Source organism: Hydractinia symbiolongicarpus, chromosome 10, assembly GCF_029227915.1.
Source record: "Hydractinia symbiolongicarpus strain clone_291-10 chromosome 10, HSymV2.1, whole genome shotgun sequence".
NCBI lineage: Eukaryota > Metazoa > Cnidaria > Hydrozoa > Anthoathecata > Hydractiniidae > Hydractinia > Hydractinia symbiolongicarpus.
Window position 1 is genome coordinate 8,717,604 of NC_079884.1, and position 26,384 is coordinate 8,743,987.

Below are 26,384 nucleotides of genomic sequence, written 5' to 3' on the forward strand. Positions count from 1 at the left end.
TGTAAACAACAAGGATTGTAAAAAATGCATGCTAACGAATATAATTGTTTTAATCAACAACTTCGTCTCTTGTCCCTAATATCTTTTTCTGCACTTATGTCACATTAACAGGTGACCTGATCCTTTTCATACAAAGGTGTGGGAAAAATCCAAATAAAAGGAAAAATTTCTAATTTCTTTCTATATTCCATATTACTGAAAAATATAATATATACAAATAAATAATTTTTCTTGCTTATAAAATTGATTCAAATTAATTTTTGTAAAAACGCACCACATGTTCACCACCCTCTGTATTGTGACAGGAAACACACACATACACACAAAAAATACGCAACGAAATGTAAATGAGAATGTACACCTCCATGGTGATAACTAGACACCTTCACAAAAACACACTGGGAACGAGATTGCACATTATAATAATAAATCATTCAAATCTTGATTGGGTAAACTAGCTTGTGTTCCACCGACATTCATAGGCTGTAACATATTTGACGTTTGAGTTGGTTGTAACAGACTAAAATTCGTCATATTATTCTGCGGTAGCGTTTGTGACTGCATCATAGATTGTGATTGCATCATAGGTTGTGATTGCATCATCGGTTGTCTTGGAGTATAGCTATTAGTTAGATTGTTTTGTGGATATCCCAACATGGGTTGTCCAAAAGCGTTATTACGATTCGGTTGAAGCTGCGACAAACCTACAACATGAAGTAGGGAGTCAGGAGAGAACAATAAAAAAAACATGACAAAAGCAATTTATTTTTCCAAAACGTCTAGATTTTATTTAGCATCTATATGTATTTAAAGAGTGTTTCAGATAGAGACGTGGTTGCACTCACCTGAGTAATTTGCTTGTTGTTGTATCGAATTCATGGACATTTGTGACTGTCGAGCTTTGAAATTACCCATTTCTGGTGTGAGCACAGAATCAAAACTTGACATATCTAATTTTTGTGATTGACTGGTTGGATTGTTGGAATAATTTCGCGTGGATGAAGACCCTAAATAGTCAAGAAAAATATCTTCATTCATTTATTCATTCATTCACTCATTCATTCAATTATCTCTTTGTCTGATAGTCGTTCATTTTTTATTCTGTTATTATTTCCTCCTTCTAATTCCAGGTTTTTTATTCATCGGTTCGATAACTACACAGTCATGAGGTAGAAAATTTAGAGGAATTTATCCCAATTTTATTAAATTCTTCCACCTTTAAATTAAAAACTACACAAACAAACAAAAAAAGAAACAAACAACAAACAGACAAACAAGTAAAGAACAGGGAATCAAGTAACCTGTCATCATTGGAGTTGAAATTTGATTTAAGTTGTTAGCCATCATCCTTGAAGTAGCTGAATTTACTTGTGCACCTATTTGTCGGTTGTTTGATGTCGCTCGTGATGATTGTGTGACTGACGATCCCAGTGTAGATCTATTTAGACGAGAAACCGGATCGAGAGAAGAACTGGCGCTTAATGTCGAGTTTGATGTGCCAACAGTAGACATACCCATCAATGGTATTGATTTTGAAACGTTTGAAGACTCGTCGCTTAAACCAAACATTTTAGCAAACTAAATGAAATCAAAAATAACACTGAAATTTTAAAAATGATCTGATGAGATGCAGCAGCAGAAATGACTACTACTTTGCGCATCACAACATACTACCAAGGCAACATGCGGGATTCGATCCGCGGTCCCCAGAAGTGGGAGCCGCAAACGGATCATTACGTGTGGCAATATATTAGTGGCGCTGAAATAGTTTCAGATAGCTTTGTTGAGTATAGACATACGGACGCGCCATTATGAGGATTCACCTATATGATTTTACTGTTTTGTTTTGGTATGAGACTCCCTTGCCGTTAAGTCAGGCTTATAAAAAGGGACTTTCGGATATTCTAAATAAATAGCCGTTAACCCTTGGAAAATCCGCGTGAATCAACAAAAATATGTTGCATTTGCTGACAAAAATATTTTCGCACATTCTTAACACGAAATCAACCGGTACATGGTAGGTAGGTTTTGAAAAGAAAAAAAAGGTAATGAAGAATTACCTCAGAGTTTGCTCCAATGGATTTACCCGTGGCATCTAAAAACATGCATAAGAATACTTAGCTAAAAGAAGTTAGCCCTTTATCCTGCTGACTTTCCCCAACTACAACATACACACTAAAAGTTTATTACGCCAATTTATCTTACTGTGAGAAGGTGTACCGACAACGAGTTTATCCACTTTCGACATGACGCTATCCATATCGTCGGTCTCGATGTTTTTGTTAGCAGCTTTTACAAAATCTATTGACGATCTAAGAAAAAAAGATGGCACCATAAGAATTTACAAAAAGTATGACTACACAAAAAATTCTGTTATGTTTTATGATAATGTTGGTTCGACAAAATCTTTGACCCAGTTATAAAAATTAAAAAAATTTACAAGTGATACAGGTTTAAAATTGTGGCACCATCAGTATTAGAATTAGTAACAGGAAGTTTTAAATGTTCTTCGGGATTCCACCCTAACGACTGGCTCGGAGTGGAGCCTCGAACCTGAAACCTTATAAAATTACATAAGTCGAATGCGCTACCACCACACCATCTCCGTTATAGGACACCCTTTCTAGCTGTTGATGTGGAAGTAAACAACTTTAAAAATTAAAACAGTGGTAGAGTGAAGGAGATGTAAGAAATGTTTACTTTCAGATCTGTAGTTAGAAAGGGTGTCCTATGACAGAGGGAGAGTTGTGTTCGCAAAATTCTTTCTGAAAACATTGCAAACCCAACTTATCAAAGAACACAGACCATGGACACACTATTTCAACATGGAAGAAAACTTTGCAACTGTTGGTTCATACCTTTGCTCGTCCTGCATCTTCTGAAGTTGTTCCAACTTTGTTCTATGTTCTTGCTCTACACGATCGAACATTTCTCGTACCACTGACATGAAATTATTAAACTGAAAAATATAAAATAATATATAAACGGCTGCGAAGTGGGTACGAGTATCCGTGTGTTGGCAACCGAAGAAGCGCAAGTAAGTGATAGAAGTGGTTTACGTTGTGCCAGTGCAAACTCAAACAGCTGAAAAACACGAACTTTCTTCGTATGTCTGGCCACGCATGTTTGTGTATTTAGGACTACGACAAGCAGGGAAAGGAGATTTTAATCCTAAAGTTATAGTTATAAATAATGTAACATATTGATCGTTGGCCCGTTAATAAATCCACGGATTCGCCCGTGAGCAAATTATTTACGGGGGACCCGAAACGACGTCACAACTAATACCTGCTGCACGTTCAACGTAGGTTCAACAGCTAGTGGAAGAAGAAAGGGAATGGCAGTTGTTGCAAGATACTCCTTCTCCAAATAAATCTTTTTTTGTTGTAACGTCTGCTTATATATACCTATATGAGAGAAACACAAATCGGTAGACTAGAAAAATAAATATCATTATTTTGATATGGTCTGATTTTAAAACAAAAAGACGCAAACTGACTTGTGATACGATTGTCCCTAATCTACGGCTTATGTTAGTAAAATGTGTCGACAAGCATCGATAACATAATACTTAGTGTTAACCTACCTAAAATAGCCATTAAAGTCGCAGGTTCTTTGCATGGTACTTGTCTCAAAGCAGGGAACACTTCATCAACCAAAACAAACTTGTCCAATTTGTCGACTATTTTACCAAAACAAACTAAAGAATTCACTCGCACCTATCGACGAAGTCATAAAAACGCATTTCACTCTAATAAAACAGGATGTGGTTGAACGTCTGTTAGTTCAAACAACAACAACAACAAAAACAACAACAACAGCAACAGAAGGAAGTTTGAGATTGCCCCTGTAGTATTTTGAATCTATTTTATTTAATTGATCCCTGGAAAATACATATTTACTGCATGAAATACCGATGTATTAGTCACAAATCTCTCTTTTATATTTCTTTATTAAGGAACAAATTTAGATTTCAAAGGAACTGAAGTGAAAAGGAAAACGAAAAAGTGAAAAAAAAAACACTTTGGCTAAAAAATCCCAAATTTGAAAACCAATCATTTAAAATCATACCTTCAATGATTTACTTTTCATTACCAATGTTTTTAATCTCGGTATAATAGCATTCTTTAAAGAAGAATATTCAATCATATGTACAAAATCTGGGATGATGGTCAAGACCAATTCCTATGAAAATGACATTTACACTTTCATTACACAAACAAGAGCTTTCTTTGTGTTATGACAAAAGAATAAAAACTCTTCGTTTCTTAAGTCTTCGACTATCTCACTTTTACAAGGATAATAGTTTAATTACTTCACACTCCTTGAGGTAGTTGAGTGTTAATGTGAATGTCAAGATCGTTGTTTGACATGTTCTAAGCCAAATAAAGTATAGAAAACGGAATGTGGGTATTCAATTATTTACTACTGTTATTTCCTTTCATTCAATCTTCCATAACTATTACCCACCTGTATTTGTTCTGATGGTGCTTCTAATGCTTTAAATATCAGGGGAAGTACATAATTTTTAATCTCCTCCTTGGATGTCATTTTCAACATCAGTTCCATCTTCTGCATGAAAATTAAAAGCACCTACGAAAAGAATAGGAGAAATGGAATAAGCCGAAAAGAAATAAGGGGTGCTTAATGGACGTTACAGAGTGTTTGTAAAACTGTCACCTATAGAAAGAGTTTAAAGCATCCAAGAAGAAAAAAAAATGAAATTCAATGGTTTTCAAAATGCTTTTTCATTTCCTTAAAATTATTGTCAATCACAAGTATACAAAGAAGAATCAAGGAGGTGTAGAAAAACCCTATCACCCTCTGATTTCTAAAACGTTTTCACTCCCTTCAGGTCAAATTTGACAGATTATTTCTTAACATTAACATTCCTTCTTTTCATAAAGGGGAAAATGAGTTCTGAAATATGAGAATCTCTTACTTGTATTGGTTTTGTGATGTGAAAGATTTTTGTCAATTCAGGAAAGATTAGTGTCATGTACTGCTCTTTTGTAGACTGTTCCGCCACCAAGAAAACATTTGTTAAAACGAACGGAATCATCATGTGATTAGGAAATTCAGCAAATAATGGTGGCAATACACGTTGATGCAACACACGCTAAATACAAACATAGAAAACGAGAAATCAAAACATATATGAACTACACAGCCTGTATATTAATTTTTTTGTATGCAAATAATATTGGGTCTTAACTATGTTATATACAACCAGCTTTTAATAAAGTAGTTATAAAGCGGGAAAATGTAACCCCACCCTTTCCTAATCAACATAAAAATACTTGAAGGCCTTAAAGTATTTTAAAGAGCTGGACATCATTATTCATAATGGCTGACTACCTAATATCGTTTTGCAAAAACATTGGTTACCGTTGGAAACAAAAAAATGATGAATACCCAAGCAACTTACCAATGGTAACTTGTCCAGAACATTATAAAGGTTTTTAAAAAACTGGGATTTAGTCACATCGTCTCTTTGTATAAGTGTGTCAAGATATTTTAAAGTCATTGCAGCTACATCATCGAAAAACGGGTGCTAAAAGAAGACTATACTAAGCGAATAAAAATATTTTTACAACAGTTAATTAAATACTGTTTTATAATCAACTCCATTTTTTATTTCAGACTTAATTGCTAAGGGTACTATTTTGATTTTGCTGCCAAAATTGCTGAGAAGTGTTAATTGTAATATTAAAATTTTAGATGATTTCAGCCTTGTGATATTTCTGCGCTTTAATGTTATCATTTAGTTGAAAAAGAATTTGTGTAGATTATCGTCCTGGTTGCAAATTTTTTAAATTTTTAATCTGGCCAGCTATTTAGCATTTGCGTAAATTTTGACATAGTTAGTCTTAAGCCTTAATAACCTAATTGTTTATATATTATAGATAACTGTCTAGTCAAGAAAAAGCAAAGAGCAATTACCGATAATGTTGAGCTTGCATCTGGTCTGGTTTCACTTGCAACATTTAACAGCAGAGTCACATGATCTCGAACTGCGATAGGTACATTTTTCAAATAGTCACTTCCAAATCGACTTAACTAATGAGACAAAAAAAACGCTTTTGCATTGCTGCACAAAATTACATAAGTCTTAGTTTGGCAAGGGCTTAAGTAAGAAAAACTTTTTCAGTAAATAGTTATGTCAACTAGATAATATGTCAGTAATAAATATAGGGTTTCAGTAATCAAACAAAAAGAAAAAGAAAAAGAAAGAAAACAAATAAAAACTTACCTGTTCAGTGCATTTTTTATAAGCAGCTATACTGTCACCAGCATCAAATGGTGTTTTTAAAAAGTTGTATACTGCATTAATCAAGCAGCCAAATGAGAACATATCTGATTTACAGAGGTCGAAAGAAAATTGTCCTGATTGACTTAAAACCCATTCTGGCGCTAAATAATTTAAGTCTTGCCGACCAATTGGTGGAACGCGTGTTGTATATTCTGAAATGAGTGAGTTATCCTGTAAAATGTAAAAAGCGCACATAAATTAAATAAAGTGATCAATAAGATCAAAGTTTGAAAACTAGTTTTCCTAAAATATCATCTCAAAAATGAAACTGCAATTAATGCTAATATATCAGGATTATTACACTGGTAAGATCAATACAAATTATTTATTGGTGCATCAAATTTATGTCAAGAAGTATATTTATGACATGATAACTTTCCTTTCAATCAAAAGATTTAAACCCCAAGAAATGTAATCTCCATAACTGTAAAATTATTAACTCCATAAAAAATACCTAACTATCCAAATTAGACCAGGGGAAAATATACTAGTAAAGTTAGTTGCCAAAAAATAGGTGAGTAGAACAAGATCTTACCAATTTTGACATGGAAAAGAAAAACCCTGCAAGCTTCCACTGACCACTCTTGGTGACAATGATATTATCTGCAGTCAGGTTGCCTTCATTAAGATTAGCATCATTATGTAAGAAAGAAAGGCCTTCAGCTATCTAAACGTAGATAAAGAAAAACCATAACATCTATTTGCTTAAAAAACCTTGCAGCATTTTTTGTCACCATACGGCTTAAAATTTGGCACCAATCAAAGGCAAGCTTTTTCAAGCTTGTGGTTTCAAAAATTGTATCTACTTTTAGTGAATAAAAAAGAGGTCACTTGGTTATTGTTGAGTTTTGCATGAAAGGAAGGGAACTTGTAGAATTAACAGACAGAGGACACCATTACAGAGGTCAAATACAATTACAGCAAATTTCAAAATATATGTTTTACACACACCTGTGAATGAAGACGTATACAACCTGGGTATGGCTTCAAATAACAAATTGATCACTACACATTGTTTTCTCTTAATCTTTTATTCCACAAGACTTACAATATATTTTTACCTGTAATAAGCCATACACTTTTTCAACTGCATATAATTCGAATTCCTAAACAAATGCATAAATGAACTAATTAAAAAAATAAGTGCAATAAAAATAAAAGGGCATAATTACGAATTATATAATGCTTGGGACAGTCAGGTCTATAGATGGAATATAAAATGTGTTTGTATCACAACTTTTTTGATTTTAGAAAGGATTTGTAAAATACACTCACCTTAAAACTAGATGGTAAACCATTTGGAAAATTTTCATGCTTTCCCATGACGTTGGATAAGCTTGCAAACACAGGCTCTGTTGCAAAGGCTAACGAGTCTCTAAAAACAAGTTTATATAAAACACTTAACAAAGGAGATTTACTTGTTATAAAAAATTAAATCATCATGTGAGTAGGAAAGGTTATATCATCACCATTATTCATCATCATTATCATTCTCGACTTAACATCCATTTTCCATGGGTTAGATGGGATATAATAATAACCCTCTTTCAATTAATCAATCAATCAATCAATCTGATCTAAACTGTGTTAGATATAAACTCTAATTCCTCTCCATCAAGTCTGTCCTTACTACCCCCTGCCAAGTCTTTCTCAGTCTACCTCTTGCCTTTGCCACAAGAGGTATCAAGTCTAGAGACTTGATAGCTTTCTTACCAAATTTTCTCCTCCTAACTTCTTAACTCATCTGAACTCTTTCTGCATGTTAGACTGGCGTTACACATCCTCCTAACCATTCTTATCTTTTTAAACAGTCAGGATATTCATGCTTCATTGCCCTTGTCTCAGTACCGTACAACACTTCTTTGTTTCCATAGTGCATTATTATTATAACTAGTCGATAAAGCCCGTGGAAAAATCCACTGAGGCAGGATAAATATGAAAAAGAAGCGTCATTCGAATTTTAATGATGTCAGCAACCCATCCACAAAAAAAATAACCTTGTTTTCACGTTGCCTCTATTGTGTAGAGCTTAAACTGCTGATCAAGAAAATGTATATGAACATGTGCTATTGACGAACGGTTAAGAAGATATAAAGGTTTAAAAATTTTGCTGATGTCAGCAATGGCCCGTCAAAACGTTAAAATTTTTTTTTGGAAATTTGTATACCTGTTGCCTTCATCATATAGATCTTGAAACGCTGATAAAGAAAATGTATAGGATCATGTAATTTTGATAAATGGTTGCAAAGATATTGGGGTTTGAAGGTTTTTTGATGACGTCATCAACCCATCCATTCCAAAACGGATTCGGGGACCCAGGTTTGGGAAAATTATCCAAATTGGTCCTAGGTGGTCCCTAGTTACCCATGCGGTGAAAAATCATTGACATCACCACCTTGTTTCCAAGTTATTTGGCCTCGACGTTTTAAGTGCACTGTAACGGCTTCATTAATTTAATATAGGATATTGACGTTAAAGTAGTGTTATTGATGTTGCGCCGTAACGTCAGAAAATTTAACATATTAGACATGCATTTTTTGGGTACTTCAAAGAAAATTTCGGTAAGATCAAAGGAAAATGAACATATCCACTTTGCCTGTTACAGACACACAGAACTGGCGTATTATTATATAGAGGGTAAACACACACACTTTCATTTATTCCAACACAATCTGTTCACTCAAAAAAATATTGCATGCCTCTTGTGTGTGACTGTTTGTGAATGACTATCTTATAATTACCTCTACTAAAATGCCCTTGTTGAGAAGGTTTTTATAAATACATTAAAAATTTATTGGAAGTGAAAAACAGTAATGAAAAAAAGTAACAAAACAATTTTTAAGTTAAAGAAAAAATAATGACAATATCAGATTTTAATTTTGACTGTTATACAATTCTACCTTGATTCTTCTAAAGGATGTTGTACAGTTAATATTCTGGGATGGCGTAACTTTGTAAGTTGATGTGGTCCATGACGCATCTTTTCTAATATGAATTCACGATCCCTTCTGTCATATCTGTCAATAAGACTCTTCTCAAATATAAATACAGAAACATCCTAGAAACAGGTCAAGTATATTTTAAACTACCTTTAATCACTAAACTACACAACAGAAAGGTAACTGATTTGTCTATGTAGGTATTAGAATGTTGGATGTGAAAAACAAAAGTCATGTACCTTTTAGACAACATTACTAAAATTAAGGGACATTCTTTTAGCATTACAAGAACTATATTTAAAAAAAAGCCTGAAGTAACAACCCTTTATAATTGGTTATAGCAGTTTCCTAATACACAATTGCCTAGTGCTAAATGGATATTAAAAAGATGATTTTTAAACGTTATCATTTTACCTGCCCTGTTGTTTTCTTTTTCCCATCAAATACCTTCCATAACAAGCCTGGCCCAAAAGTTGCAACCTGTGGACCTATTGTAAATTCACGTGTCACAGGGTTGCCAAGCACAGCATTTTTTAAGCTCCCAAATAAGGAAGTTGACTGTTGAATGTATTTCTCCATATTTATACTAAAATGAGGTAAATTTCTACTACAAATTTTAACCAACTTAATCTTTTGTGAACAAGATATTTGTTCATTGGTAGCCTACGTACAGAAGCAATAGTATGAAAGCACAAAAATCTTTTTTACACCTCATAAAGAATAACCATGTACATGCATGCTTACATAATATATAATTCTAAACAAGAATCAAAGAGGGTAATTCAACAGATCATGGAAAGAACTAGGGGACATCTAAAAAGTTGTCCACAAGGAGTCCTTATATTGCTCTGACTTTACAACACTTTTCCAGAACTATCAATAAGAAAAAAGGACCCAAGCAATAAATCGCGTGCCCCAAGCTTCAATAATTTTGTTTGTGCAAGCGATTCCAAAATATAAAACTTAGTGAAAAAAGTAGTGACTATCTCTTTAACTGATTAACAGCCATAAAATTTGATTCAAGACTTTGTAATTATATTGATGATGCTCTTAACCTTGTAAATTCTTTGGTTGTTATATATAAAAATGTATTATTTACTTACTTATATAATAAGTTAAATAGTACAGTATGGCTAATTGCAATGTCGATGTGCTGCTAATTAGTGGACTAATCCACTAATTAGTGGACTAATCTACTAATTTTAACGGCTAATTGTGTGCAACCATCATTTCACATTCTTGTTTCTTTTTTATCGTAGCAGAACATGCTAGCTTTGGAAGCAGATACATGGCTTTATGGGGAGATCAAAGTGTGATATTATGATTATTATATTTTTTTATAATATTTTCTATTTTAATATCAAATAAAACCTTAGAAAGCTCTAAATAATTAGAAGTTTGTTTTATCATCATTCATCACAGAGAAAGAAAACTGTGGAGCTTTTTGAAAAACAAATGTTATACAATTTTTCTAGCATTGTGCTTCCTGGTCTTACAAATGTATGTTCTATTAGCAGGGTCTGAATACACTCAATCATCATAGTACCGTGTTTTTCCTGTGTTCGCAGAAATGGAGGTAACGTGTCTGCTTGGTTTGTTTGCATTTTTACCTTCATGTTTGCACACACATCGGGCATTACATAATCACTTAGATGCTTGTGCAAATATCGGGACTGGGATTCCATGTATTCCCACATTCTAAATAAATTCCCCCTCTAGAGATATAAGAAGCCGCTAGTACTAAAACTATTTTATTTCTGTCATTTTGACCTGGTTCCATGTGGTGTAATAACAGCTGGCTGCAGTTTTCACTTGCAAACACAGGGGATCTTTTCTGGCAGCCACGACCCTTGTGGTTTGATTGTTTGATTCTTTAACAGTCAAAAAATGTCAACTTGAAACCTGCCAACCTACATTTAAATTGACTGTTTTAACTAATGGTGGTTTTGTGGTTGAAGAAGGAGTGGGAGGGAGGAGATTATTTGAACAAAAAGCCCTAAAAAATAGGAAATCTATAGCTAGATGACTTGCTAGAAGCATTGTTTACATTTTATTTCGGGAGGCAAATAGTTTTTTAACCAATCAGACCTTCTAAAAAGAATTATTAGTTAATTAAATTGATTTATTTTGCCTGCCAAAAAATAAAAACAAAAAATTTACCAAGATAGCAAGTCATCTATAGCTTATAGCCAGTATTTCGCAGTTTCGCTTTCAGGCTTTTTGCCGATTAGGAAACTACAAATCTGCGTCGGGACACCAGCAAGCATACTATAAAAAGTCCCTTGCTAGCAAAGTTTGCAAAGATTATTTTAGTGTGCTATTTCAACGGACTAAAATATTCAATCAAGGTACAAAACAACATTTTTTAGAAATGGTGTCAGCAGCTCTGACACTGACACTGACTGCTGGCAGCAAAGTGTTCCGTACGAAATTGACCCGTTGTACGAGGTTGGTCACTTTTCGCGCTTGTACGAAGATGGGCATTTTTGTACGAAAATGGGCATTACAATTGCTGTACAAAAATTAGGCAACGAATAATTTGGTTTAGAAATGAATATCTAAACATTGTTAATTACATTCAGTAAACATGATAATATCTTAAATATTCTCTGAACGTTAATTTTTGACAATTATCTGATGATTGTACCAACATCGTACAACTTAAATAACTGTGTACGAGGTTGGGCCTACTTCACTTCTTCTACTTAACTTGAATTTTTTTTATCCATACCAACTTCGTACAACTTAAATAACTGTGTACGAGATTGGGCCAACGTCACTTCTTCTACTTAAACTTGAATTTTTTGATCCATACCAACTTCGTACAACTTAAATAACTGTGTACGAGGTTGGGCCTACTTCACTTCTTCTACTTAACTTAAATTTTTTTAACCATACCAACTTCGTACAACTTAAATAACTGTGTACGAGGTTAGGCCTACTTCACTTCTTCTACTTAAACTTGAATTTTTTGATCCATACCAACTTCGTACAACATAAATAACTGTGTACGAGATTGGGCCAACGTCACTTCTTCTACTTAAGTTGAATTTTTTTTTAACCATACCAACTTCGTACAACTTAAATAACTGTGTACGAGGTTGGGCCTACTTCACTTCTTCTACTTAACTTGAATTTTTTTAACCATACCAACTTCGTACAACTTAAAACACCAAGACACGGATGAAGACTACTATATATTATCATTTATGGTCTTTACATCGCTTTTTTTATTTACTCTATCAATAATTTCCACCAACAAAAACTGAATGCGGGTTAACGATAATCTCCCTATATCGAATTCGCACGGGTACTTCATCCGAATGTAATTGGTGATGACTCCAGTTGGCTCTGCAATGTTCGAATGACGCATCAGTTTTTGATAAAATTGAGGATGTTTTTTCGCCAGTATTTCGTTATAAAATGCTTGATACTTGCTACCAGAACGTTTAATCAGAAGTAGTGGATTTACTTCAGGCAGCTTCGATTGTTGTACCAGGTAGTCCAGGGTACCGTTTTTGTATAATAATGGCAAAAACTCTTTCCTCCATTGCCTCTCCCTTTCTTCTTCGTCTTCTACTTCTTTCTCTATTAAAGGAAAGTAATCGTTGTATAACTATCTCATTATTATTATGAAATTGTTTGCGATCAGGCTTATAATTAATTTTTAAATACCTGCTTCTCTTTGTTGTTGACGCTGCTGGAAATCTGGAATATAAGTTAAAAAAGAAAACTGATAGTACATGTTAATTATACAATTTTGTGTAGGAACTCAGGGAAGCTTTACTGACCTTTTTTTGCAATATGTAAACATAAATCGAAAAACCAGTCCCCTAAGGGTTTTACAGCCAATTTGGAGCATTTAAAATGACACCAGACAAGACAGCGATCGCATGCAATTGATCTTCCTTTTCCAATTTTTCGTCTGCAATGACTGCATTTCCACAAAGGCGCATGTTTTTTCTCCTGTATCGTTGCTGCCATTTTGCTGTATGCTTTTTTGGAGCAGAAATCCCTAACTAGCGTTATATCAACCAACTCATCCACCACAGTTTCTGGCACCTCAGACGGAGATCTCAGATTATCCAATTGGACCGAGCTGTTTTCATACACAGATTCTTTAGCAATTTCAATTTGCGTAAAACATGATAATATGAAGATAGATTTTTCTTCATCATTCATATCTTTAAACTGGTTCAGCACCGTCCTCTGATTCGTCGGCCATTACAGTAGCTATTTTTATATAAAAAAAAGGATATAATGAAATTGTCGTCTGTTTTTGTAGTTTATCTCTGTTTGCGGAAAAAAATGTCTTACCAGTTTCGGGTAACTGTATGTTATCGTTTTGGCTACTTTCAAGCTCGTCCGTTGGTGCTGTTGGTGCTAAAATTAAAAAAAGGATATAGTAGGTATAAATTGTACTAAAAATAAATGTAAGTAACTTTCAAAAATATTGATATTAGGATAGATACCTTTCATATCTGCGAGTTGTTGTGTCGCAAGGAACAAGCAATATGTTGGGGTTAACCCGGAAAACATTCTTTGAGTGAAGTTTTTCCTAAAACATCCAACATACCATCATAGAATAACCATACGCCATTGAACCTGATTTTTGCGGTGTAATGCGATCCCTTCCATAGTGTGATTGCAACCAACTCATATCTTAAAAAAGATTACGTGGTTAAAGGATATATCAATATAGGTCTCATTCTATAAATGTTCAGAAGGCCTCTTTCAAAGTTAAAAAACATCCAAACCGAACTTAAGATATTTTTTGGCCTTGATAATACCTATTTCCTTGATTTGTGGAAAACCGAATGTGTAATTGTTCGGGAATGGTAGCCATGTCTATTGGGTCAATATGGCCTGCAACATCAACAACTAATAGTTGAGGAAGCTTTTTAAAAAATCGGGCCTTGTATATTCTGTTTCCATTACAATATCTGTTCTTTATCCTATGGAAACAATAACATAATTCAAAAAATTAATAACTTTTAACATCGAATACGAACATATTGGCGTACTATATACCCTGTTGTTGTGTTTTCGTCGACGAAAGAAAACTCGTCAGATATGTTCTGATTTACTTTCTTTCCACAAACTGACGTTGTTGCTTCAAGAAACCACTTTTGGACATCATGGACAAATGAACTTTTCACCGTTGCCGAAGGAAATGTGTTGAAGCAGGCTCTCGATTGTTTCATGCTACAATGCGGACTGTTGCAAGCTGACTCCACAATATGTTCCATGAATGGCGCAACGAAGTTTTTTATTATACATTCGTATTCTGCGCCAAAAAATGACAAGCATTGGTTGGTTGGTGTTATTCTTCGATAAATAGCAGTATGAAGTTTAGCAGCTTCATAAGCACCGTTTTTCACAAACGTAAAAAGCTGTTGTATGTTTTTGTCGGTAACTTCATCTGTTATACTTGGTCTCGTTACTATAACTGCTTTTAACACTGTCATCCATGTATCTAAAGCGCAAGTGTTATGGAATGTGATCGTTTCGTTCTCGTATTTAATTGACCCACCAAAGTTAGGTAGAAGTTGACGTAACTCGCTTCCGTCTGAGTGTAGTATCTGGTTTTCCTCAGATATGTTGTCGTTGTGCATGCCGCGATTCACACATGTTGAATAGTCACCTTGATGACAACGTGAAGTGCAATCCAGTGATGCCAAAAAACATTTGCACTGCTTGTTCTTACATTGTCCTTTTCGACATCTGCAAAATACTGTTGGAAATTTGTTGATTTTCCGAACAGCTTCTGACAAAGATATTTCATCAACCGAAGGATACTTACATCTTACTGGTTGAGGGTACAGCTGCAACGCGGATGCCGTGTAACGCCGTTGAATTGTGCCTTCACTACAGAGGAGTTTATATGTTGGTTGGTTACCACCTGATTTGTGTACAATCACACATGGCAATCTTTTTAGATCCGAAGATGTTCTAAGACCTTTTGGAATTGTCAAAGAAACATTATCCCCTTCCAGGAAATCAGCAACTTTAATTCTTTTTCCATTGCTGTACTTTCTACGCATCATTTCTGCGTTTCTTACACCCTCCTCCACAACATTTTGTCTGAGTTTTTGTCTTTTCGGACATGTTGTTTCAAACTCATCTTCCGAACAATCCGATAATTTTCTTGTACTTGGGTGCTTTAAAAAATCCACAGTTTCAGCATTTTCAAAATCTTGTGCACCATTTTCTTCCATTTCTTCTATGATATCTTGAACAATATCCTCTTCCACTGACCGTACACTTGAAGAAATTTGACCCAAACCATTTGGGCTTCTGGCCAAAAACAATTTCGTAAGGTGTTTTTTCCACACTCCTCACCATTGAAGCATTCATGATAACTAAAACAGAAGTAATAGCGTGAATAAAATAGCTGCAAGATTCAAGAAAAGTTATTTGGGAACACGGCAAAAAAAAGACTATCGTGACATATAAATATAATTCTTGACCCCAGAGAGAGCTCTTTGAGATGAATTTGAAGATATTTGGGGACGAGAATGATATAGATATAACTACATTTACATTGAATCTCTGGAAGCCACTCTGACCACGTTGAAGTTTGGGACTCTTTTTCTCTTGCACTAATCATCACTTGGATGGTGTTATTTCCTTGTTCAACCAAACCTTGAGATTGCGAGTGGCGCGGTTTGCCATGAACAAATGACACCTCACCCGGCCATATCACGGCTACAGCATCCATTACGTGATTGATAAATTCGGCACCGTAAAAGTTTGAAGCAAATTCATTTGCTGATTTCCCTTTCATTGGAAATAATATCCTGAATTTGCTAAAATGGTCCACGACATGGCCAATGTAGTTGTAATCGGCATCTGGTTTGGATAACATAGCAATCAGATTGATCTAAAGAAAGACATGTATAATGTAACAAAAAAACTACTAACTAGCACAAACAAAGTGAAAAAGTATTAAAAATACCTGTACACGCTGTAAGAATCCTGTAGTGATAATCGGCTTCAATGGAGCTTTCTTTATTTGATTGGATTTCAGACAGCAAGTTGTGCAAAGCTTTATATAAGCACCAACAGCGTCTCTAGTAACGTTATCATAGGTGCGTGCTATCTAAAATTGTTAGCAATTAAAAATCAGTGACACACCCATATTCCGTGGACTCTTACTTTCAAAGAGGTTTGTTCGAAGAATCTAATACCTTTTCAAACGTTTTATGAACCCCTTGGTGACCAACTTCTTGGCGGTGTACTCTATCGATAATGTGAAACATCTGTCGGTCTGTTGCTACGCAACGATATTTTCCCAGAGGAGAATCGCCCTAAAATACCGTAAAATTATTTGAGTTGGCAATTTTATAAACCTTCTTTCTTAAGAACTTAAGCTCATAAAAACATCTAGACCGAAGCTATCCAAAAATTGAGAACACCATATGACCATGCCGAGCCTGAAACAAAATTTCTTAAAAGTAGAAATGTTTATAAAAAAAATAATTGTGACTTTAGTTTTTCCAAAATTAGATATATATAAAAATGTTCTTACATCGGGAAATGGAGAGCACAAAACATCCGATATACCAAGTGTAGGATAACTCATCACTTGGAATTTTTTTCTTCGCAATTTTCTTTTCATAGCACGTGGAACGTTGTCTATTCTTCCACATAGAAAATCTACCATTGTTTTATAAGTCTGTTCGGGCATTATTACAGAATTCCGTTTAGTCCTTTCAACTTCCAACCATTCCTGAAATTTTTCTTCCATGTATCTCTTTTCAGTCTCCATTGTGCTGAACATAAAAACACGCGTTAAAAGTTTCAATGTAAATTTAAAATGTGCGTTCGAAAAAGCACTCAAAAAGGATTCGAAATTTACCTACCTTTTCCTTTATCGAAATAACTTAAAAGGTTAGAAAAAATAATATTGAAATTTTTTGTGTTCTTCTCCGTTCTCACTCAATTATTAACAAAACTATGTTTACAAAAACAGTTTCGTACAAGCCACGCAAAGGCACTGGGGACAAGGGTGATTTACAGGTTTTTCGCACGAAAATTCAATATAGCATTAGAATTCAAAGGTCACTACCATAAGGTTAATAAAAGAAATCAATAACAATATCATACCTGATATAACCTTATTTGAATCAAAGAGATCAAATTTATACTTACGAGCACTAGTACCATTTTTCAAAAACATCATTGTTTATTCCCTGTTAATATAAAACAAAGTATAAATATATATATACATATTAGCATTTTTCCAAAGAGGCATCCAAATCGTAAAACAAATGTCTTTTTTTGCAAATGACTTAAAAGAAAAAAAGATATTTTAAAAAAGTTATTATTTTATTATAAAAGTTTCATTTTTTGACGATATTCGCCGCTGTACGAAGATGGTCAGTTTTGTACGAGGATGGTCACTCTCAGCGCTACGGCAAAAAAGCCCAACTTCGTACAATGAATGACATCGTACGGAACAAAAGAAGAAAACAAGGCGTCCCCTTCCCGTCTGATAATTATGTAATAGGTAATTGTTTTTGAAGTTGTTTTATTATGTACGATGTATATAGATCATAGATTTTGTATAGTTGGGCAAGATCAGAAATATGATGAGACACTGGATTTGAACTGCTTTAACAAGTTGTTTTTTTTTACAAAATTAGACAAATGAAATGAAGTTTAATTAAAATAATAATTTAGCTCTGATCTAAGTATTCAAGTGAGATTCGGCTTCCGTAAATTTCCTGCTTTAAAGACCCATTGTGAAGGCCAAAATAGTGAATAATAGTGCTAAAGGTGTTAGGGGAGTGGTGGTGGGCACTTGAATACTTAGATCAGAGCTAAATTATTATTTTAATTAAACTTCATTTCATTTGTCTAATTTTGTAAATAATAATTTAGCCTCTGATCGTAAGTATTCAAATGAGATTTCAAAGCCACCTATTTTGGATTCAACAAACAGTTTAGTAAAAACTGGGCAAGGACCAGTATATGATTAAACAGAACTACATATTTATGGTTTGTCTGTTATGACTCCTGGCAATGCCACATTGTACCATAACGGTACATGTCTATTACATATATATATACGAAATCTAACGCAAGCAAATGTGTTCATAAACATTTAAGAAGTTCGTTTCCAAAGTTCTTGCTTATGGGCAATTTGTAATGTTTTGCAAACGTGCTAGTGCCTCTCCAGCCTGCCGCCTTTGCGATTGTCTTCATAGGTACGCCTATGTCCTCTGCCTTGCTGGTAGACGCACTCCTTGTAGAGTGGGTGCTGAACGTCTTAATATCGATGCCAGCCAAGCCTAAGAAAGTTTTAACGTACTTTGCAATGGTGGTGATTCCGATAGGTTTATGGGGATATGCATAGGAGAGAAGTAGTTCCCTTGGTTGGTTTTCGAGGTTCTCTCGTATAAGGTCTGTCCTCCTCAGGTATTCATCTAGGCAGTGGACTATACATATCCGGTTATCGAGGTGGTACTTCTCGAATTGCAGAGGTTCCTGATGTTTGCCTGGTTTTGTTGTCTTCATGATTGTAGAGATGTAGAAAGTGTACATATCTGAAGAGCGATGACAAAAGTTAACCTTTAGGGCACCTATTGTCTGGGCTCTCTGGCCACTCAGGAGGCACAACAAGGTGGCTAGTTTTTTCGTTAGTAACTCTAACTCCAGGTGCTGGTTACCAGGCAAGGTTGTCATATAGTTTAATACTACATCAGGGTCATATATCACAGTGTGTTTTGGTAGGGAAGGACGTAGCTTGAAAACTCCCTTGATTAGTCTGCTAACGTCCTTGTTCTTACCAAAGCTTGTTCCTGCATCCTTTGGTAATACAGCTGACAGGGCTGACCTTGCCGCTGCGATGTAACCATAACTTGCCTTTTCTACGTGGAAAAGGAAAGCAAGGAAGTCCATACCTTGTTTATGACTAGCCCCATAAGGTTCTGGGATTTTTTCACTTTTACAAAACTTCAGCCATTTCCTTAAATAGAGATTATAGCTGGATTGGGTTTTTTCTGACCACGATGCAGTGAGCAGTTGTTTAAGATCGTCAGAACATGACTGTTTTAGGTTTATTGCCTCCCTGAGACAATTGCTATCCGAAGACTTAGATTTGGGTGCAGTGGATGAAAGACACTTGGTTGCTGTGGAAGCAGTAATAGGTCCATTCTAGGTAAAACAAGAATCTCTTTAATTATTAGTTCAGAATACCCTGTGAACCATGGTTGGTTAGGCCAGTCCGGAACTACCAGGATACCTACTGCCTTATCACTATGGATCTTTTGAATTACCTGGGGAAGGCAGGCGAAGGGTGGAAAGGCATAAAACGAGATATTGTGCCAATCCTCAGTAAACGAGTTTACTCCGATGCAGTTGGGATCAGGTCAATATGAGAAGAAGGCAGGTAACTGCGTGTTTATTCTACTCGCGAAGAGGTCTGTTTCTGGACGGAAGTCCAGTTCGTTCAGCGCATAGCGGAATGTTGATTTGTTTAACATCCATTCTGTTCTTGTCTCCTGTTGTCGCGACTCTCTGTCTGCTTCTACGTTAAGAATGCCAGGGAGATGTGTAGCGACTATCCAATTATTTTTGCTTATTGCCCATTCCCAAATGCTATGTGTAATCTTATCCATTGGGATAGATTTTACGCTACCCATTTTGTTTACACAGGCTACTGCTGAAGTGTTATCCATCTTTAGCAATATGTTAGTGTTTGCAGTATGGTTCCAAAGAGCCTGTACTCCAAAGAATGCTGCCATTGGTTCTAGGACATTTATGTGGTGTTCCTGCTCCAGAGATGAAAACTCACCCCCTGTGTGGGTTTGTGTCATTGACGCTCCCCAACCTCTTGTTGAGGCATCCGTGGATATAATGATCTGAGGGTTGCCTCGAACTATTGGGGCTATGCTACCCCATAAATTATTCTTCCACCAAGATATGTCACCCATGGCAGTAGGGGTTAATGTGATCTGCACATCGAAGTTTCCGGCGCTCTTTTTTAAGGACTCAATTTTTAGTCTTTCGGTAGATCTGTAGTAGAGTCTACCGTGTGGTACCCCAATAAGGCTGCTGGTAAACTTACCAATTAATCGCGCTAGAGTTCTTATTGTTATCTTCTCTCTCTGTGTCACTGCTTGACACAGATCGATTATGGCTGCCTTCTTTTTGGGGGTGAGAGCGACAGTCATATTCACTGTATCGATGACGAATCCAAGGAATTCCAAAACTTGTTTTGGTTCGAACTCGGATTTGTCTGGGTGGACCGTAAATCCCAGTGAATCTAACAAAACAACGGTTTTGTGTACGTTATTGCAGCACTGTTGTTTACTGACGTTCATAGTGATCAAGTCGTCAATGTAGTCAGCAATGGTGACCTGTTCCTTCCTTAATTTAGATAAGGGTGGTTTCATTATCTTGGTGAATTTACGAGGTCCTTCTGTATAGCCGAAGGGGAGTACCAGGAACACGTATACCTTACCCTCATGTTCGAATTTTAGGAGCTTCTGGCTTTCTTTGTGTATTGGTATGCTATAGTATGCATCCTTGATATCAAGTTTGGCCAGATACATGTCCTTTTGGATTAATCGAAGAATGGACGTTAAGGTTTGCATCTTAAACTTTCTTTTCTCAATGTGTACATTGAGTTTTTTGAGGTTTAGGATGAGCCTGAACCCCCCGTCTGATTTCTCGGTGACGAATATGGGTGAGATAAAGTCGCCTGGTTCGCGACTGCTCAACCTTATTACACCTTTCCCCAAAAGGCTTTGTATTTCTTCGTCAATGAAAAGTTTCTTTTTTCTATCTAGGGGGTATGTCCGATATGGGGTTTGGGGCATCTCGTTTACTGGAATTTGCAAACCAGACACTGTCTGGAGGATCTCCCTATCGGTAGTTATGTCTTTCCACTGATCAAAATGAAACCTGAGAGAACCGGGTTTAAAATATTTGACTTTTGACCTTAGAAAAGCTTTTAGGGTCTCAGTATCGCTTACCTCAGGGATTAATTTTTCCTGTTGGTGTGCTTGGAAAAGTTGCTGTTGTGGCTGCGGTACGGTTTCTTTGATTGGGATTGCCCATTGTGGTAGTTGGCCCTCTTTTGGGGCTTGTAAGAGGGCCCTTTGTTTGATGAAGGCTCGAATCTTCTTTTTTGGCCTCTTTCCAGGAGTGATTTGAGCTGGTTCTCCTTTTTCAGCTTCTCAAGCCTTTCGCAGACGGAGGAACCAAACAGCCATTCGGAATCCTCTTCCACTTCTGTAGCTAAGGCTACGTACTCTTTTGGCAAGGAAGGCTTAATTAAGTCTCGCCTGACCTGATTTAGCAGCTGGGAGGTCTTACCAGCGAGGGTCATGGCGTCCTTAAGGTCGTTTAACGGACCCTTTGTGTCTGCGTTGGCATCACCGGATTTCTCCACCAACGTAGATGAAGCTTTCAGAAGCATAGCAACCGACGCTGAGTGCATGTTTTGGATGTCCTGCATCTTAACGTCAGTGGACCTGTGAAAATTGGAAAGTGTTTTCCAAATTTCGGTGTTTGTTCTCTTTGGGAGTAGAAAGTTGCAGTTTGATGGAATTGCTGCCGTTTCTAACTTCCGCTTGAGAACATCACCCTTGAGCCTTTTTTGCCAAAACACTTTGGCGACACATGCCACTGATGACGTGACTTCTGGTCCCGAGGCCTTGCTTTCCTCTTCATAGTCATCAGTGGACTGTTGCCAGTACTCTTGGGCTGGCTCTTTGGTACCCTTTTTAGAATGCTCTGGTGCTTCATCTTTGGAAGAAGGCGATTCTGAGCGCGTGGATCTAAACCAGAGGTTTGAACCAGTGATAGATATTCTTTCTTCCTCCTGTTGGGTACTGGATTTGCTAGCCAGAGTTCCATCTGGAACATTGGGGCTAGGATTAAGACTAGACCGGGTCCCCTCTGGGACAATAGGGTCTGTCAGGTGGCTAAGTCTTGCCATAAAGGTGTTCATGCTGGCCAGTGTGTCGTGTATTCGACTTAGTTCGGCCTTTTGTCGCTCGGATACGATGGATACGACTTGGTCTACGATACCTGTGCAGTCCACGGGGATAGGAACAGGGTGTTCGGGGTCCTGTAAGGTGAAGTCATGGTCGCCATTTTTGCTGTGCTGTGGGAGCATGGGATCGTCGCTTTCGTGTTGCATTATTCTTAAACTGAATAATTAGTAAAAAGAATAAACACTAGAGGAATTATCCTAACCTAACACCAGCACTATAAACTCATTTAGTTTATATCACTTAGCTATGTATCAATACAAAAGATACCTAAACGTGTCTACTCGAGCACTTGGCACTTCACATCCGTTCACATTTGTTTACGAAATCGAAAGAGGAAATTTACGGAAGCCGAATCTCATTTGAATACTTACGATCAGAGGCTAAATTATTATTCGAATCTTTCAAGCGCCCACTTTGTTGTTGCCAACAAGCTCCTAATCAAAAAAGATAGCTAAAACTATACATTGATACAATATATTGCTGTCTTTATTGTCGACTAGGTGCAAGGCTAATTTCTTTCTTTTTCTCTTTTCCTTTTTTTAAATAGTTTTTTCCCTCTTATTCTTTCTTCTTTCTTTTTTCTACTCTTTTTGCTCCATTGTCCCTATGTCTTTTCTTTCTATGTACTTTTCAATCCATTCATTTGTTTCTCTCATTCAGCTGATGTCGTTTGTCTCCTTTAACCATTCCTTTGCTATATGTCTTTTCCCACACAAGTTTACTCTTTTACAATCTATTAGGGCACCATAAAAAATATGTTCTCTTCACATCCTGAAGACCCTGCAAAAATAAGTTGGTTGGGCGTATTTTTTCCCGGGATTGTCAGATCGGAGCAAGCAAATCTATTCCCAAGGGCCAAAACAGTATAGCGCCACTCGACATCTTTTGTAGACCATTTTTCGCCACCCTGTACACTGTCAGTAACCATAGAAGTGCCCTAAAGGAATTAATTTTTACGGAAATTAATTTTCGCAAGTTTTTGTCAATTTTGCATAAATTACAGTCCCGATCCTGAGTAACTATACACGAGTATACGAGTACGGGTACATTAAATGCCAAGTAAAGTGCAAGACGAGTACGAGTAATCGGCGAGTATACTACTTTATACCCTCGAGTATAGCCTCTAGCGCATACGAGTACAGTAAGTGAATGATTTGTGAGTACGTGCGCGAGTATAAGATAAAAAACGGGAATTCGTCGTAGCGTAATTTTTATCGATAGCTCACATTTGTCTGCTACCTTACACATTGTGAAAACTTTTACTTCGTATTTGCGTCGTAAGAAATAACATTTTATTTTTCATATTTTTTTTTATGTTCCAACAAATTCTCTTTAGTTTACATAAAAATGTATACGTTCCGTAAACTTTGAATTTATCTAGTTAATTTCTCTCCGACAAGGAAACACTTTGCTATTTAAATCTGTTATCTAAATGCTTTCTTCTCCTAGTTAAAAGTTTTGTTGCTACATTCAAACATTATTCCTTTTTCTTCACAAGCATGAATTAAACAATGAACTCTGGAGACTAAATTAAGCCAATCGCATTTAATTTAATTGTTTTGTAAGTAACCAAAAGTAAAAACGTGCCCAGGGGGAAATCTTGGATCAAGTGAGAATGATGTGCACCCGAATTTTGAGTGAGTTCCCTAAATTATAAGTAGCTTTCAACTCTATCGTGTAGCTATCAGCATTTCGCCATTTTGAAAGTTTAAAGGAGCATTTCAGCACTAAATTTCAGCACTAAATTTTGTTTCTATGAAGCTTTATGTTCTTCTATGAAAAATATTATATTAAAAAATAACGTGTATCAAGGAAAGGCGTCTTAGTTAAAATGAATAAAAATAAACAAAATAATGAATTATTACAGATCGTCTGTAACAACAATGTACGGAAGATTCTTTCTCATGCTTTTATAATTTTATTATCGATTCTCATCTTACCAATCATAGTGTGCATAATAAATGGGGAGGACGAAGTTTCATGTGTCTTATTAATTGTATTTTTAATTTTTTTCACATATTTTGTGGGCACCACCTGTTGTTTGAAAGTAGCGAATATAAAAAAGAAAAGAAAGAATGAATATCATTCAAACTAAATTGTTACATTTTTTACTGTTTTTTAATAGCATTTATCAATTTAGTCCTGGACACTAGCTTGTAAAATACATGTCAATAACTCGTAAACATGATACCTGCTATATTGTTCTATTACCAGAAGCAAATCATTTCAATATTCTCAATGTGATTGCAAAGATATAAATAGATTAGAATAACATTCAACACAAAAGAAAAAATTATCTCCAGAATCGTGTTTTAGAGAGAGTGAAGAGATCTTTATAACGCAGACAACTGAATTTCATTCGGTATTTTTAGACTTAAAAATCATTTTTCAGAAGCGACGTTGGTTTGTTTGCTTGTTTGTTCAGAAGCAAAAGAGTTCGCTTGAAAGTTACTACTCCGTCATAAGTCAATTGAGGTTCTACCTGGTTCTGGCTATCATATATAGCCTGCGTTGGTCCGCACTTTCTGCAGTTGAGTTGAATATAACGCAAATCAGTCAAGACTTCTGGCTCTTCGGAGTGTCAGGTCCCTGTGACATGGTTCCAAATGGGACTGATGATTCAATCGTAAATCAACAAAACGCCAGGGCTTAAAGTGTTAGCATGTAATCTCAATGCCAGCTTCAACTCACTATTAAACATAGAAAACTAACGAATAAAGAAAATAACACTGTAAAAATAGTGTTTTTCAATAAATCTAACACCAACATAAAAGCATATTGGATGCAAGTGCATTCTTCGCCAGTCTCTCGTTTGATTATATCATTTGCCTTTCAGGCACCCTAGCAGGACTGTGAGTACAGTAGCAAAAATGTGCGAGTATTTTTGACGTACTCAAGCGCGCATTATACTCGTCCTGTAATTGTGGAATACCCTTGTGGAAGAAATTACTCGTACCCGCAGTTTAATACTGGTGTATATAGTTACTCGCGATCGGCACTGTAGCTTCTTTTATCCCAATTCCACTTATATATTTTTTTCTTTCGAATTTTTGTCCACTTTGGTGTCTTATTTTCCTCATTTTATTTTCCTTCTGCACTATTTCTTCTTCTAGTTTCTTTTCAATTCCTCCCTTTACTTTTTTTTGTCATCTTTTCTACATGTTCCAACTCCACTCCTATCTTATTTGCAATCTTTTCTGTTTCCTTGTACCAACCATTTTGTCCATTTCTTATCTGATCTAATATCACCTGTTTGCCAAGTCTATCCTCATCTGATGACATCATGTTTTGGTACAACATCAGTCTCTTGCAGCAAATCCTTTTTTCGATTGTCCATATTCCAAGTTTTTTCATCAATTCCAAGTAAGGTGTAGTTTCAGGTGCATTCAATAATCTCTTTACTATTTTACCTTGTACCCTTTCCAGCCTTTCAATCTGCTGCTCTGATATTACTGTCCAGCATTCTAAGTTGTATGTTAAGGCACTAACAACTGCTTTTTCAAACAGGACAAGTTTAGTTACTGTTGATAGACTTCCTACTAGCTCTTCTTTTCCTATTTTGCACACTTTTGCACACTAATTACACCTTCTATTCCCTTTTCCACTTTCTCAATCTGCCTATACATTGTTCCTTCTTTTCCAATCCAGTTTCCTAAATAACCTTCAATTCTACCTTGTCTTTTTTCTATTGTAACGTCACTTGATCTTGGTTCTTTCCTTCCTGTCCAGATCAACATATATTTTGTCTTGTCTCTGTTAAATACAAAGCCTTTCATTCTTTCTATTTCAGCTAGATTTTTTCCTACCTCTTCTACTGATTCATTTGACTGTACAGCCCCTATATCGTCAACGTTATACCAGTGTCCCAAGTTCCATGCTCGGTGAGATCAAAGTCTTGGGTAAAACTTCTCCCATCTCGTCTACCTTCGAGGTGCTACTACAGCAAAACTGTGGTCCAAAGATTGTTCCTTGTTTCACCACGTTTTCAACATCAATTTTATCTGTAATTTCTGGTGGTGTAATTATTTTTATTTTCGCTTCTTGGTTTAGCTTATGGACGCTGTGACGCTTTCCTTTCTCTCATGCCATCCTTCGTCAAGTCTATTATGCAATCTTCCGGCC

The 26,384-nt window shown here is 35.9% G+C and overlaps 4 protein-coding genes across 6 annotated transcripts; all 4 read right to left on the reverse strand.

The window, feature by feature from the left end:
• Positions 1-166: 166 nt before the first annotated feature.
• LOC130662650 (SCY1-like protein 2) lies at positions 167-17,425 on the reverse strand. Of its 2 annotated transcripts, XM_057461551.1 has the most exons (20): positions 17,407-17,425; positions 9,667-9,838; positions 9,214-9,371; positions 7,589-7,688; positions 7,375-7,419; positions 6,849-6,980; positions 6,254-6,484; positions 5,944-6,060; positions 5,429-5,554; positions 4,943-5,119; positions 4,471-4,593; positions 4,072-4,185; positions 3,587-3,719; positions 3,289-3,407; positions 2,859-2,959; positions 2,206-2,312; positions 2,061-2,095; positions 1,302-1,578; positions 846-1,007; positions 167-704 (listed from the first exon to the last, which is right to left on the reverse strand). In XM_057461551.1, exons 2-20 carry the CDS (start codon positions 9,829-9,831, stop codon positions 418-420), a joined length of 2,709 nt encoding a protein of 902 aa, XP_057317534.1. In that variant the 5' UTR covers positions 9,832-9,838; positions 17,407-17,425; the 3' UTR covers positions 167-417. The 2 variants fall into 2 exon arrangements, with proteins under 2 accessions (XP_057317534.1, XP_057317533.1); XM_057461550.1 differs by lacking the exon at positions 17,407-17,425 and having other exon boundaries at positions 9,667-11,613.
• LOC130612838 (uncharacterized) lies at positions 12,435-12,997 on the reverse strand. The gene is made up of 2 exons (XM_057434183.1): positions 12,928-12,997; positions 12,435-12,840 (listed from the first exon to the last, which is right to left on the reverse strand). Exons 1-2 carry the CDS (start codon positions 12,995-12,997, stop codon positions 12,446-12,448), a joined length of 465 nt encoding a protein of 154 aa, XP_057290166.1. The 3' UTR covers positions 12,435-12,445.
• Positions 13,439-16,498, reverse strand: LOC130612839 (uncharacterized). Its single transcript, XM_057434184.1, has 8 exons — positions 16,443-16,498; positions 15,796-16,354; positions 14,284-15,614; positions 14,043-14,207; positions 13,858-13,914; positions 13,725-13,810; positions 13,570-13,635; positions 13,439-13,485 (listed from the first exon to the last, which is right to left on the reverse strand). The coding sequence occupies exons 3-8, from the start codon at positions 15,468-15,470 to the stop codon at positions 13,439-13,441; spliced, it is 1,608 nt and encodes a 535-aa protein (XP_057290167.1). The 5' UTR covers positions 15,471-15,614; positions 15,796-16,354; positions 16,443-16,498.
• A 983-nt stretch (positions 17,426-18,408) lies between the features above and the next one.
• Positions 18,409-22,612, reverse strand: LOC130613282 (uncharacterized). Of its 2 annotated transcripts, none has more exons than XM_057434630.1 (2): positions 21,237-22,581; positions 18,409-18,548 (listed from the first exon to the last, which is right to left on the reverse strand). In XM_057434630.1, exon 1 carries the CDS (start codon positions 22,406-22,408, stop codon positions 21,245-21,247), a length of 1,164 nt encoding a protein of 387 aa, XP_057290613.1. In that variant the 5' UTR covers positions 22,409-22,581; the 3' UTR covers positions 18,409-18,548; positions 21,237-21,244. The 2 variants fall into 2 exon arrangements, with proteins under 2 accessions (XP_057290613.1, XP_057290614.1); XM_057434631.1 differs by lacking the exon at positions 18,409-18,548 and having other exon boundaries at positions 21,236-22,418; positions 22,530-22,612.
• Positions 22,613-26,384: the final 3,772 nt, after the last annotated feature.

Coding starts and splice junctions, on each gene's coding strand:
- LOC130662650 (XM_057461551.1), bottom strand. CDS start 9,831: ATGGAGAAATACATTCAACAGTCAACTTCCTTATTTGGGAGCTTAAAA. Junction 7,420..7,588: donor GTTTACCATCTAGTTTTAAG/GTGAGTGTATTT, acceptor GCATTTGTTTAG/GAATTCGAATTATATGCAGT. Junction 4,594..4,942: donor ACATCACAAAACCAATACAA/GTAAGAGATTCT, acceptor TTCTTTTCGTAG/GTGCTTTTAATTTTCATGCA.
- LOC130612838 (XM_057434183.1), bottom strand. CDS start 12,997: ATGTACTATCAGTTTTCTTTTTTAACTTATATTCCAGATTTCCAGCAG. Junction 12,841..12,927: donor TCAACAACAAAGAGAAGCAG/GTATTTAAAAAT, acceptor TTCCTTTAATAG/AGAAAGAAGTAGAAGACGAA.
- LOC130612839 (XM_057434184.1), bottom strand. CDS start 15,470: ATGGAAGAAAATGGTGCACAAGATTTTGAAAATGCTGAAACTGTGGAT. Junction 14,208..14,283: donor GACGAAAACACAACAACAGG/GTATATAGTACG, acceptor TTGTTTCCATAG/GATAAAGAACAGATATTGTA. Junction 13,915..14,042: donor TCCACAAATCAAGGAAATAG/GTATTATCAAGG, acceptor ATCTTTTTTAAG/ATATGAGTTGGTTGCAATCA.
- LOC130613282 (XM_057434630.1), bottom strand. CDS start 22,408: ATGCAACACGAAAGCGACGATCCCATGCTCCCACAGCACAGCAAAAAT.